The sequence below is a fragment of the Chlorocebus sabaeus genome, chromosome 16 (genome assembly GCF_047675955.1).
Source record: "Chlorocebus sabaeus isolate Y175 chromosome 16, mChlSab1.0.hap1, whole genome shotgun sequence".
NCBI classification, from domain to species: Eukaryota; Metazoa; Chordata; class Mammalia; order Primates; family Cercopithecidae; genus Chlorocebus; species Chlorocebus sabaeus.
In genome coordinates this window covers 69924610-69937770 of record NC_132919.1, presented here as the reverse complement: position 1 = coordinate 69937770, position 13161 = coordinate 69924610, and the positions used below count along the sequence as shown (strand labels likewise).

Below are 13161 nucleotides of genomic sequence, written 5' to 3'. Positions count from 1 at the left end.
GGGGCTCTCAGACAGGGTTGCCTCAACCCCACCGATCCCAAATGAATTTCAAGTTTGATGGCTGAATCAGAATAAAGTCAAACCACTGTAGGCTAGAAAATACCCTTTCAACCCCACCCTGAACCAGACACAATCAGGCTGTGCTCGGATGGGGTCCCAGGCCAATTTGTGGTGGTTCCCAAACTGTGTTCCTAGAAGCATCACTTGTGCCCCCAGGGCCAAGAGGTCCAGGTTCTACCCCCACCCACATCCCCTGAATCAGAACAGCTGTTTTTTTCATTTTAAAAATTTTGATCTGTTTCACACATTATATTTGTTTGAAGAACAACTTCCCATTTTTAAAAGTGTTGAAAAAAATCCCTGGAATAGACAATCCCTAGAGCACTGACATGCTGTGGTCCAAGGTTCACCAGGAACAGTGCTTGTGCCCTGCCACATGGCGGGGCTCCTTCAAGCCTCTGGTGATGAAGGTGCTCAGGGAAAGGACGGAGGGGTATGGAAGGACCCAGCCGTTGCTGGCCACCCTGGCCTCTGCTCTGTGTCCATGGGGGAGCGGACTCCTCACCACGGCCTGCAGGTCGGGCTGAAGCCTGTGCCCTCAGGGGCCTTGCATCTCCAGCTGGTCCCCCTGGCACAGGATGTGCTGCAGCAGCCCATTGACCACATCCAGAGTCTCGTCCTTCTCCAGCACGATGTCATAGGAGTCCATGTAGCGCTCCCGCCGCTCCTCCACCTGCCCGGAGTGAGAATAAGAAGCCTGAGGGTCCCCAAATGCCCCACCCTCCATAGCTCACTCTCAAAGCCCCTGGGGCTGGGGAGGAGAGCATTCAAGCAGCAACTCCCAGCTCCCTTTTGAGAGCCAGAGGAGTTAAAGGTTACCAGAACTACCCTTTGGAGACAGATGAGGGATGGGCATGGGCTATCACAATGAACCCTTGGGTCAATACCAAAGGATAGTAACAAGGAATAAAAACAAAAAACCAGATGTTGCCACTTTGGGAGGCTGAGGTAGAAGGACCATCTGAGCCCAAGAGTTTGAGACCAACCCAGGCAACATGGCAAAACCCCATCTCTACAAAAATTGGCTGGGCATGGGGGTGGGTACCTGTAGTCCCAGCTACTTGGGAGGCTGAGGCAGGAGGATCACTTGAGCCCAGGAAATTAAGGCTACAGTGAGCCAAGACTGAGCCATGACACTCCAGCCTAGGTGACAGAGTGAGGCCTTGTCTCAAAAAACAAACAAACAAAAAAAAACAGATGTTGCCTCTAATTCATCTGGATTGAATTTCTTTATTTCTTTCTTTCTTTTTGAGATACGGTCTGACTCTGCTACATAGGCTGAAGTGTAGTGGCATAACCTTGGCTCACTGCAGCTTTGACCTCCGGGACTCAAGTGATCTTCCTGCCTCAGCCTCCTGCGCAGCTAGAACTACAGGCATGCTCACCACACCAGCTAATTTGTGTTGTTGTTGAGACAGGGTCTCATTATGTTGCCCAGGCTGGCCTCGAACTCTGGCCTCAAATGATCCCCCTGCCTTGGCCTCCCAAAACTGGGGGGGAGTTACAGGCATGAGCCACTGTACCCGACCAGGACCCAGTTTTTTTGTTAGTTTTTTTGAGACGGAGTCTCACTCTGTCACCAAAGCTGGAGTGCAGCAGCACCATCTCAGCTCACTGCAGCCTCCACCTCTGGGTTCCAGCGATTCTCCTGCCTCAGGCTCCCGAGTAGTTGGGATTACAGGCATCACCACCACACCCGGTTAATTGTGTATTTTTAGTAGAGACGGGGTTTCTCCATGTTGGTCAGGCTGGTCTTGAACTCCTGACCTCATGATCTGCCTGCCTCAGCCTCCCAAAGTACTGGGATTACAGGCGTGAGCCACCACGCTCAACAGGACCCAGTTTCATCCGGCCTGAGCATTCTGGTGGGCTCCGGTGCCTGCAGGCTGTGGGGAGGCACCCTGGCAGCTGCTTGGCTTCACCCCGTATTTGAGCCCCTTTATGACAATGCTGCTTTCACCCCCATCAGTCCCTGATCTGTTCTTGTTACTTTTCTTCTCTAAATTATAAACCCATGTCCTCAGCTGGGCACAGTGGCTCACACCTGTAATCCTAGCACTTTGGGAGGCCAGGAGTTCAAGGTCAGGAGTTCAAGACCAGTTTGGCCAACATGCTGAAACCCTGTCTATACTAAAAACACAAAAATTAAGTTGGGCATGGTGGCGGGCACCTGTAATCCCAGCTACTTGGGAGGCTGAGGCAGGAGAATCACTTGAACCCAGGAGGTGGAGGTTGCAGTGAGCCAAGATTTCGTCACTGCACTCCAGCTTGGGCGACAGAGCGAGACTCTGTCTCAAAACAAATAAAAAATAAAAAAAAACCCATGTCCTCAATACCAACATCTCCCATCTCAATCATGCCTTCCAGTAGGATGTAGGAGGACTGTTTCCTGAACTCTATCATCTTAGGCAAGTTACTTAACCCCAGGCCTCAGTTTCCTCATCTGTAAAATGAGGATAACAGTCACTACCTTAAGGGGTTATAAAAATCAAATGAATTAATATCCATGAAATGCTGAGAGGAGTGACAGTGCAGTGCACAATCAGTAAACTGAGGCTAGGATCCCATGCCCGGCCTGATCCTCTCTCTGAACGCCTGTAAGGTCATGTGGTAAGACAAAGCTGTAATCACTGGGTTTCTGTTTCCTACGAGATTATGTGCTCCAAGAGAATACAGCTTCCTTCTGTGCCCATAATATTTTACCTAGTGTCTAGCATATAGGTGTTCAAAGGTGGCTGGGTGCAGTGGCTCACGCATGTAATCCCAGCACTCTGGGAGGTGAAGGTGGGCGAATCACTTGAGGTCAGGAGTTCAAGACCAGCCATGGCCAACATGGTGAAATCCCATTGCTAGTAAAAATACAAAAATGAGTCAGGCATGGTGGCGCGCACCTATAGTCTCAGCTACTCAGGAGGCTGAGGCAGAAGAATCACTTGAACCTGGGAGGTGGAAGTTGCAGTAAGCCAAGATTACGCCACTGCACTCTAGCCTGGGTGACACAGCGAGACTCTGTCTCGAAAAAAAAAAAAAAAAAAAGAATGTGTTCAAAGTGTTCAAAGGCATTTGTTAACGGGCATTCAAAGAGAAGAAAGCCATGAAGAGAAGCAGCCCTGGTCCTCTACCCACCTTGTCATTCAGGAAGCCAATCTTGAGAATGTTCTGCACACCAGGAACCCCATCGGCCATGGTGAGGTCCCCAATGGAGTCTCCCAGCAGGATGACATTGGTTTTGCCCTCAAGTTGCTGGAAGTAACCAGAGTTCTCACACACGGAGCTGTTCTTGTTGTATGTGTGTATGAGCTGGCCCTTAAATCCCTGGAGAAAACCCTAAATAACGAAGACAAGAGACAGATGGAAGGGCCGCAGGGACCCATGTGGCATCAGCTCTCCACTGTCTCTGTCACAGAGAAAAGGGAATCCCAAAAGTGATAGATAATGCCAAAACTTCACTGTAGCCTAAACTAGGGCCCCTGGGCCAGACTTGGCCTGCTTTTGTAAATAAAGCTGTATTGGGATACAGCCAAACTCCTTTGTTTACATGATGCCTATGGCTGCTTTTTTGTACTATAAAGGCAAAGTTGGGCAGTTGCAACAGTGATGCCACGGCCCACAAAGCCTAAATATTGACGACAGAGGTAACTCCTAGTTTAAATGAACAGGAGCCACCCAATATCGCAGATCATCTGTTCGTGGATGCACGAAGCTGTGATACAAATGCCGCTCAGGTTACACGAGTGCTAATGCTCAGCTGCGGGCCACCTCCTCCCTGCAGGTCAACGTGATGAAAATTCCAACTGTCAGTTTTATGGGGAAAAGAGTCAGAACGTGGATGAGCTGGAGCAGCCCACCTCCGGCTTGGGAAAAACAAATCAACGCCCATGCCCTGCAGGACCCAGGATGGCACATAACACATGACAGTGACATGGGGCAGGGCAGGCCCATAAATTAGGTACCCCAGGGCAGAGAGTTGACTGTCAGGCAAACACCAAAGAGAGAGGATCCTTTGAAAGTTTTTTTGTTTTTGTTTTTTTCTGAACACAGTCTTGCTCTGTTGCCCAGGCTGGAGTGCAGTGGTACGATCTTGGCTCACTGCAACCTCTGCCTCCTGGGTTCAGGCGATTCTCCTGCCTCAGCCTCCCAAGTAGCTGGGATTACAGCTGCACACCTCCACGCCCGGCTTATTTTTGTATTTTTAGTAGAAACGGAGTTTCACCATGTTGGCCAGGCTGCTCTCAAACTCCTGACCTCAAGTGATCTGCCTGCCTCGGCCTCCCAAAGTGCTGGGAATACAGGTCTGAGCCACAGCGCCTGGCCAAAAAGTAACCCATAAACAACTGCAAGAGGGTGAAGAAGCCAGTGTGGCTTACCTCCCCTTCTTCCCCAGGTTAGGGTTCATGCAGAGTTAACCGCCCTGGCTGGTGGTCCCCACCCCTCGTCCTTTCCCAGCCCAAACAAGATTTGGCTCACATCTTCATTAAAATCCATGTAGTTAGACACAATGTGGATGTTGGGGTGGAAAACTTTCATCTGTCGGATAATTTCTTCCAGGATATCACCAATGCCCGCAGAAAAGATGAAAAGGGGAATGTTGTTATGGTAGAGTGTGTTGAAGAAGGTCTTGTATCCCTCCCTGAAAAGAGATGGAGGAATTCTGAAATGGCACTGACTCCGCTGCTGTTCTTTGTTTCCTACTTGGGTTATTTGTGTTTTTTTGTTGTTTGTTTGTTTTTGTTTTTTTTTTTTGTGAGACAGGGTCTTGCTCTGTTGCCCAGCCCGGAGTGCAGTGGCACAATCACAGTTCACTGTGACCTCAACCTCCTGGGTTCAGGTGATCCACCCACCTCAACCTCCCAAGTAGCTGAGACCACAGGTGTGCGCCACCACACCTGGCTAATTTTTTTACGTTTTGTAAACATGGAGTTTTCCTATGTTGCCCAGGCTGGTCTTGAACTCCTGGGCTCAAGCAACCCATCCATCCTGGCCTCCGAAAGTGCTGGGATTACAGGCGTGAGGCAAGATCACGCCATTGCACTACAGCCTGGGCAAGAGAATGAGACTCCAGCTCAAAAAATAAATAAATAAAATAAAAATAAAATAAAATAGAGCATACGATATATTCAATAAGTGGCTAAAGGGTGCTAATCCTAAGTGTTCGGCTCAGTTAACTTTGCCATACGTATACACCCATGTTACTAACTAGCTTGAGGCTCCCTCGTGATCTCTCCCAGTCAATATCATCCCTCCCATTGATTAGCTTTGCCTGTCCTTGAACTTCATATAAATGGACTCATACACAATGTACTCTTTTGTGCCTGGCTTATTTTGTTCAGTATAATGCTATGTAGTTTATTTGTATTTTGCATGTAATTAGTTTATTCTCTGTCACTGCTATTCAGCATTATTCCACCATATAGATATGCCACAATTTATCTACCCAGCTTCTTCTTGATAGACAGTTGAGAGATTTCCAGATTTCAGCTGTTATGGATACAGCTACCACGAATACCCTGTGCATATCTTATAGTGGCTACATGCCCTCATTTCTCTGGGGTACATACCTGGGAGAGATGCTGCTGTGGCAGAAGGTAGGCATATGTTTTCTGTTGCTGTCAATACAACCAGGCAGCTGACCTGGGCACCTTCACTAGGGCACACCCACTCCCACCCCGGCACTTACTGGGTCAGCAGAGGTCTCCACTGTCTTGACTTTTGAGGAGCTAGCCAATCTCCTCAGTTAGGAGGCACAACCCTTGAGGGCAGGCACCCATGTCACTCCTTCCTTTATGAGCCCTGGTCCCTCCTCCAGGAAAGAAATCTCCAGCAGAGACAGCTGTTCAGTGAAGGCCGCCAATGATCAAGCGTCCCAGCCTAGCCAACTCCCAGTTGCCATGAACACCAGTCACCAGAGGGACCCCAAAAGTCTTTCACCATTGTGAAAAATGAGCTAGACTTGGTGGGGTGCGGTGGCTCACGCCTGTAATCCCAGCACTTTGGGAGGCCGAGACGGGCGGATCACAAGGTCAAGAGATTGAGACCATCTGGCCAACATGGTGAAACCCTGTCTCTACTAAAAATACAAAAATTAGCATGGCGTGGTGGTGGGCACCTGTACTCCCAGCTACTCGGGAGGCTAAGGCAGGAGAATCGCTTGAACCCAGGAGGTGGAGGTTGCAGTGAGCTGAGATCGTGCCACTGCACTCCAGCCTGGCGACAGAGTGAGATTCCGTGAAAGAAAAAAGAAAAGGAGAGGGGAGGGGAGGGGAGGGGAGGAGAGGGGAGGAGAGGGGAGAGGAGAGGAGAGTGAAAGAAAGGGAAAGAAAGGGAAAGAAAGGAAAGAAAGCAAGAAAGCAAGCAAGCAAGCAAGCAAGCAAGCAAGCAAGCAAGCAAGCAAGAAAGAAAGATGGCCGGGCACGGTGGCTCACGCCTGTAATCCCAGCACTTTGGGAGGCCGAGGCGGGCGGATCACAAGGTCAGGAGATCGAGACCATGGTGAAACCCCGTCTCTACTAAAAAATAGAAAAAAATTAGCCGGGCGCAGTGGCGGGCGCCTGTAGTCCCAGCTACTCGGGAGGCTGAGGTAGGAGAATGGCGTGAACCCGGGAGGCGGAGCTTGCAGTGAGCCGAGATTGCGCCACTGCACTCCAGCCTGGGCGACAGAGCGAGACTCCGTCTCAAAAAAAAAAAAAAAAAAGAAAGAAAGAAAGATGAGCTAGACTTGGTTTGTTCTCAGAGATGGTGCCCTGCCATTTGGTACTACATCCACTACCTGCTGACTGTTTCCTAGCAAGGGTAAGACATTCTTTAGCTGTATCACATCAGTTGTTCATAGTGCCATGTCCCTTCCGGTCCTTTAAGCAACTAACTCCTCTCTACTCTTCCCCTGCCTCTTTTTTTTTTTTTTGAAGAAAACACTTTTAAATAGTCTGATAGAAATGTTTTCCAGAGCAAGACGCTTACCTGAGCATTGCATTGGACTCTCTAACCACCTGGGCTATCTGAAACTTCTGAATCTTCTGCTGACACAGGAGGTTGTGCGCTTTGGTCCACCTAGAAACAGACACCCCAGAAAACCCCAAATTCAAATCACTCAAGTAAATAATTCCTCCTTTCCCTTTAAAGAGCCAAGTGCCCTCTGACAGCATTGCCGACAGAGGCCTCATCCTTACATTAGCTTCCTTTAAAAGGAAGACGGTGGCCAGGCACGGTGGCTCATGCCTGTAATCCCAGCACTTTGGGAGGTCAAGGCGGGTGGATCACCTGAGATCAGGAGATCGAGACCAGCCTGGCCAACATGGCGAAACCCCATCTCTGCTAAAAATACAAAAATTAGCTGGATGTGGTGGCAGGTGCCCGTAGTACCAGGTACTCGGGAGGCTGAGGCTAGAGAATCACTTGAACCCAGGAGGGGGAAGTTGCAGTGAGCCGAGACTGGGCCACTGTACTCCAGCCTGGGTGACAGAGTGAGACTCCATCTCAAAAAAAAAATAAAAAAAAAAAGAAGGGAAGAGGATGAGAAAGCAACCCAACAGAGATAAGTGCCGGGCAAGCTGGCTGCTGGGGCTGGCGCTCTTCTGAGTTCCTTCCTCCGCGACCAGTCTATCTGGAGAACTGGGGCTCTGTCCAGTGATGAGGGTTGCTGTGGTTTGAATGTGTTGGAAACTTGATCCCCAATGTGGAGGTGTTGAGAGATGGGGCCTAATGGGAGGTGTCACGGGGGCACCATCCTCATGAATGGATTAATGTCATTATCACAGATTCCTTATAAAAAGAACTCCTCTCTTTCTCTTTCTCTCTCCCCCACCCTCTTTCCCTTCCACAATGAGATAATGCAGCAAGAAGAAGGCCCTCACCAAATGCCAGCCAGTCCTTTGATACTGGACTTCCCTGCTTCCAGAACTGTGTGCCAATAAATTGCTATTCATTATACATTACCCAGTCTAGGCTGGGTGCAGTGGCTCACGCCTGTAACCCCAGGATTTTGGGAGGCCAAAGTGGGAGGATCGCTTGCGCTTAGGAGTTGAAAATAGCCTGGGTAACATGGTGAGACCCCATCTCTACTAAAAATAGAAAAAATGAGCCAGGCACGGTGGCACAAGCTGAAGTGGGAGAATCGCTTCAGCCCAGGTGGTCGAAGCTACAGGGAGCCACGATCATGCCACTGGACTCCAGCCTGGGCAACAGAGCAAGACCCTGTCTCAAAAAATAGAAAAAATATATAAATTACCTAGTCTGTTATTCCGTGACAGCAGCACAAAACAGACTAAGAGTCACTTCCGCAAAGCACTTATTCCCCGACACCAACTGTCTTTAACTTATTCCAAGGATTTTCTGAGGGTCTCCACTCCAGCAGCAGGCACAAAAAGCCCCGGGTTCATCTGAAAAGTTTGTTCCAATAGCTGGACTAATAGCATTAAATTAAGCCCTCAGTAAAGTAAGGGAGTCTGTCATCTCATCAAAGGTCTGGAAAACTACGCCCCTCCCAGCCTACTCCATCTCAAGGGCCCAGAAGCTTTTCTCCACCACCATCACTCACCATTCCACCATATGAGGTAGCTTCTCCTTGATGGTCCGGTGTGGGTCGATCTCAATTGGGTAATAGTGGTGAAGGAGCGCTGTGAGCTGGGATATCCAAATGGGGAGAAAGGCCATTAGTCTATAACAAGTTCTTCCCTGTCAAGTCCTACAGCTTAGTATGAGAAAAAAGTCACCTAGAAGAGGCAACTTCATGGCCAGAGGCGGTGGCTCACATCTGCAATCCCAGTGCTTTAGGAGGCCAAGGTAGGTGGATCACTTGAGGTCAGGAGTTTGAGTCCAGCCTGGCCAACATGGTGAAACCCTGTCTCTACTAAAAAATACAAAAATTAGCGGGTGTAGTGGCACATGCCTTTAATCCCAACTACTCAAGAGACTGAAGAATGAGAATCGTTCGAACACAAGAGGCGGAGGCTGCAGTGAGCCAAGACGATACCATACCTCTGCACTCCAGCCTGGGCCACAGAGTAAAACCGTGTCTCAAAAAAAAAGAAGATGCAACTTCATTTAAGAGAGTGTTACATGAAATTTTCTTCAAGTTTTCCTTTGGGGACGTGTCGTTTATAAGACCTAAGTTTCTCTTCTCTTCTTATCTTCCAACATAATTGCTCAATACACTTACATTTTTATCTATTTGGTGAAGTCCAGGGAGCACCTGGACCCACAGAGCTGGTCATTCCTTTGCACTCACCCTGAGAGTGAGGTCTAAAAGTCAGCACTATGAAATTTTACTATCAGAGAAGAAGGGTACTAAGATTTTTTTTGCTGGTATTAATTAGCTGAATCGTCAGGGCTTAACCAGTAAGAACTTACTTAATGCTGTGTTTTGCAGAATGTGGTCCACTTTCTCAGGTGATAGGTAAGATAACTTTAGGGAATTCATGGAGAAGTGCTTTTCAACTCAGTAGTTTTGGATTCATTTTCATGTAGAATTTTTTTTTTTTTTTTTTTTGAGACGAAATCTCACTCTGTCACCCAGGCTGGAGTGCAGGGGCGCAATCTCAGCTCACTGCAACCTCCGCTTCCCGGGTTCAAGCAATTCTTCTGCCTCAGCCTCCCGAGTAGCTGGGACTACAGGCATGTGCCACCGTGCCCAGCTAATTTTTGTATTTTTAGTAGAGACGAGGTTTCACCAGGTTGGCCAGTCTGGTCTCAAACTCCTGACCCCATGATCCACTTGCCTCGGCCTCCCAGAGTGCTGGGATTACAGAAGTGAGCCACCGCGCCGGGCTCTTTTTTTTTTGAGACAGAATCTGGTTCTGTCTGTTGCCTAGGCTGGAGCGCGATCTCGGCTCCCTGCAATTTCTGCCTCGCAGGTTCAAGCTATTCTCCTGCCTCAGCTTTCCAAGTAGCTGGGATTATAGGCATGTACCACTACTCCCAGCTAATTTTTTGTATTTTTCATAGAGACAGGGTTTCGCCATGTTGTCCAGGCTAGTCTCGATCTCCTGACCTCAACCGATCTGCCCGCCTCGGCCTCCCAGAAATGCTGGGATTACAGGCGTGAACCACCACACCCGGCCTGTTTCTTTATAAGTTAATTACAATTTTTAAAAGCAGGCCAATTTAGAGAAAGATCTAGTAAAGGTGATACACAGATATGGCCAAAAAAAAAAAATGAAATTTAACTAGAAGACTGTACTTTGGGACACAGCATGTTGGTGGACAATTCCGTCAAAGTGTCAATATCATGTGAATGCACAGCATCTACATGTGTTTCCTCTAAGGTTTCCTTCTATGTGCCAAGACTTTGACACTCTAAAGGAGCTGTTCCAGGGATCATGTGTCACACAGAGCCAGTCAATAACAGTGCCCAGTAAAAATGAGAATTGACCAAGTAAAGAATTTTAATTCATGAGTGATTCTCAGGAACATTACAAGATCAAATGGAATCCCTGTCTATCTGTCCAAAAGAAGATTAAATGCAAAGCTGACATAGTAACAAAGGCAGAAAACTCCTCAAATGTATTAAGATTCTCAATGTATGTGTTTTTTTGGAGTGAGAACATTTTTCTAAAAATTAGGCTGAGCAAGATAGCTTACGCCTGTAATCCCAGCACTTTGGGAGGCCAACGCGGGCGGGCAGATCACCTGAGGTCGGGAGTTCAAGACCGGACTGGCCAACATGGTGAAACCCCGTCTCTACTAAAACTACAAAAATTAGCTGGGCATGGTGGTGCATGCCGGTAATCCCAGCTACTCGGGAGGCTGAGGCAGGAGAATTGCTTGAACCCGGGAGGAGGAGCTTGCAGTGAGCTGAGACTGCACCATTGCACTCCAGCCTAGGCAACAAGCGCGAAACTCCATCTCAAAAATAAATAAATAAATAAATAAATAAAAATAAAAATATACTAGAACTCGGCTGGATGTGATGGCCCAGGCCTGTAATCCTAGCATTTTGGGAGGTCAAGGTGGGCAGATCCCTTGAGGCCAGGAGTTTGAGACCAGTCTGGCCAACATGGCGAAAGCCCATCTCTACTAAAAATATAAAAATTAGCCGGGCATGGTGGTGCATGCCCCTAATCCCAGCTACTACTTGAGAGGCTGAGGCATGAGAATTGCTTGAACCCAGGTTGCAGTGAGCTGAGACTATGCCACTCCAGCCTGGGCGATAGAGCAAGACTCTGTCTCAAAAAAAAAAAAACAAAAAAACCACAAAACTATATATATATATATACACACACACACACACACACACATATATGTGTACACACACACACAGACACACACTAGAACCCAACAGAAGAATATAAATTTTCTTTTAAAAAGGCCAGGTGCGGTAGCTCATGCCTATAAGCCCAACACTTTGGGGAGGCTGAGGCAGGAGGATTGCTTGAGTTCAGGAGTTCAAGACCAACCTAGGCAACATAGTGAGACCCCATCTCTATAAAAAATTTTTAAAATTAGCTGGTGTAACGGCACATGCCTGTAGTTCCAGCTACTTGGTAGGCTAAGGCAGGAGGATCGCTCGAGCTTGAGTAATGATCAAGCCACTGCACTCCAGCCTGGGTGATAGAGTGAGACTCTGTCTCAAAACAAACAAACAAACAAGCTCTGCTATTTGGCTGTATGATCCTGGGTAAGTTGTTGAACCTCCATAACGTTCAAATCTCTTGTAAACTCTATAGCCAACTCTAAGTATAATGTTTAGTTCCAACCATTAATCATCATATGTCCTGGCCAGTAAGGAAAAGCTGTCTTAATGTATTAAAACTAGATCCTCCTTAGCAAAACAACAAATTTTTAAAACTTAATTTTCTAAGGTCTCTATACAGGAACCTTTGGTTCCAATCAGGAACCATTTGAAGTAGCATATGACAACCATTTCTGAGCAAAGGACGGGAGCAACCCACCTCTTTCCGACACTCCTCACTGATGATCTTGCTATTATCCAAAATATCTGGAAAAAGAGAAAACTCCTTTTACTTGTCCCTTAGAACCCATCATCTTGTCAAGCCCAACAAGGCAAGCTAGAATGTGACTTACTGTAAGAAGAAGGACATCGCTTTCCATTATATGCAAACCTGCTCAAGGTCATGTCAAAATCAGAAATCACCTGTAAGGCAAAAGAGAGATGATGCCTAAATAGGCACCTTCTAGTGTGGCCCTGCCTCAGCCAGAGGATGATTATGGAAATCAAAACAGCTCAGTGGCGAGGATGGTAGGCAAAGCGGTGGAGGAGTTACTGAGTGACACAGAGGTTTAGAGGGGAAGTGATCTTAATTAGTACCCGTTAACCCTGAGGAAAACGCAGTCTCCTAGTGTAGGGGCGAGGGTGAAATACTCAGGATCCCTCTGACTCCTTCAATTTCAGGTCCTTCCTAAGAGATCTCTACCATTACGGCCCATCTGGACATCTTCAACTTACTGGAGAGCCGCTGGCTTGGGGAGGATAAGGCCCCAGGTACTGGTGTGGGGCGCCTTCTGTCCAATTAGAGGAAGCAGCATGACCATATTGAGAAATCTGAAATCTGGGATTCAGGACAGGGGAACCAACCCGCTCTCCTTCAAGTTCCCGGCCATTTCTTAGGGTGGGGAGCTAGCAGGGGTCCGCGGCACAGCAAAGCGGGAAGACCCAATGGGCTGGAAGCCTCCCCAGCCGCCCCCAGCCCTGCCGGCCCCCGCCCGCCTCCGAGGTACCTGTAACCTCTCTCCGCCGCCCTTGCGGAGGACGCCCACGATCTCCTGCACCCGCCCAGGCTGCCGCATCAGGACCGTGGCCTTCATCAGGGTGCTCACCTGTCCCGAGACCCGAGAGAACCACTGACCCCCGCGCCGCGCTGGGTCCGAGGGGAGCCCGGGGCTCGCTCGGGCGCGCTTGTGAGGCTGGGCCGGGGTGCGCAATGGGGCGGCTACTGGCCTGGGTGGATCGGTGGTGCCTCGGTGACCCGCTGGGGGGCTCGGAGCGCCCCGGGGGTCGGAGTCCGGGCCCGCCCCACTCCGGACGCTTCCTCCCTCCTCACCTCCTCCGCCATCCCGTTCGAGGCCCGGTCGGTGGCCCGGGGGACAACGACAGCCCCGCGACCGCACTGCGCAGGCGTCGCCTCCCGCCTGGAGCCCGGCGGGGGC

General features: G+C 49.0%; 1 protein-coding gene across 1 annotated transcript; it reads right to left on the bottom strand.

Annotated features, from left to right (window-relative positions):
- Positions 1-268: 268 nt before the first annotated feature.
- NT5C3B (5'-nucleotidase, cytosolic IIIB) lies at positions 269-13151 on the bottom strand. The gene is made up of 9 exons (XM_008012693.3): positions 13056-13151; positions 12733-12831; positions 12079-12148; positions 11946-11992; positions 8594-8679; positions 7018-7107; positions 4528-4690; positions 3187-3387; positions 269-733 (listed from the first exon to the last, which is right to left on the bottom strand). Exons 1-9 carry the CDS (start codon positions 13065-13067, stop codon positions 599-601), a joined length of 903 nt encoding a protein of 300 aa, XP_008010884.1. The 5' UTR covers positions 13068-13151; the 3' UTR covers positions 269-598.
- Between the last annotated feature and the right edge of the window lie 10 nt (positions 13152-13161).

What these genes read in the sequence shown, in the direction of transcription:
- NT5C3B (XM_008012693.3), bottom strand. An exon ending in GCGGCGGAGAGAGGTTACAG is followed by an intron (nt 12,149 to 12,732) that starts GTACCTCGGAGG and finishes TTTGCCTTACAG; the next exon opens with GTGATTTCTGATTTTGACAT. An exon ending in TTGGCTTCCTGAATGACAAG is followed by an intron (nt 734 to 3,186) that starts GTGGGTAGAGGA and finishes CACTCCGGGCAG; the next exon opens with GTGGAGGAGCGGCGGGAGCG.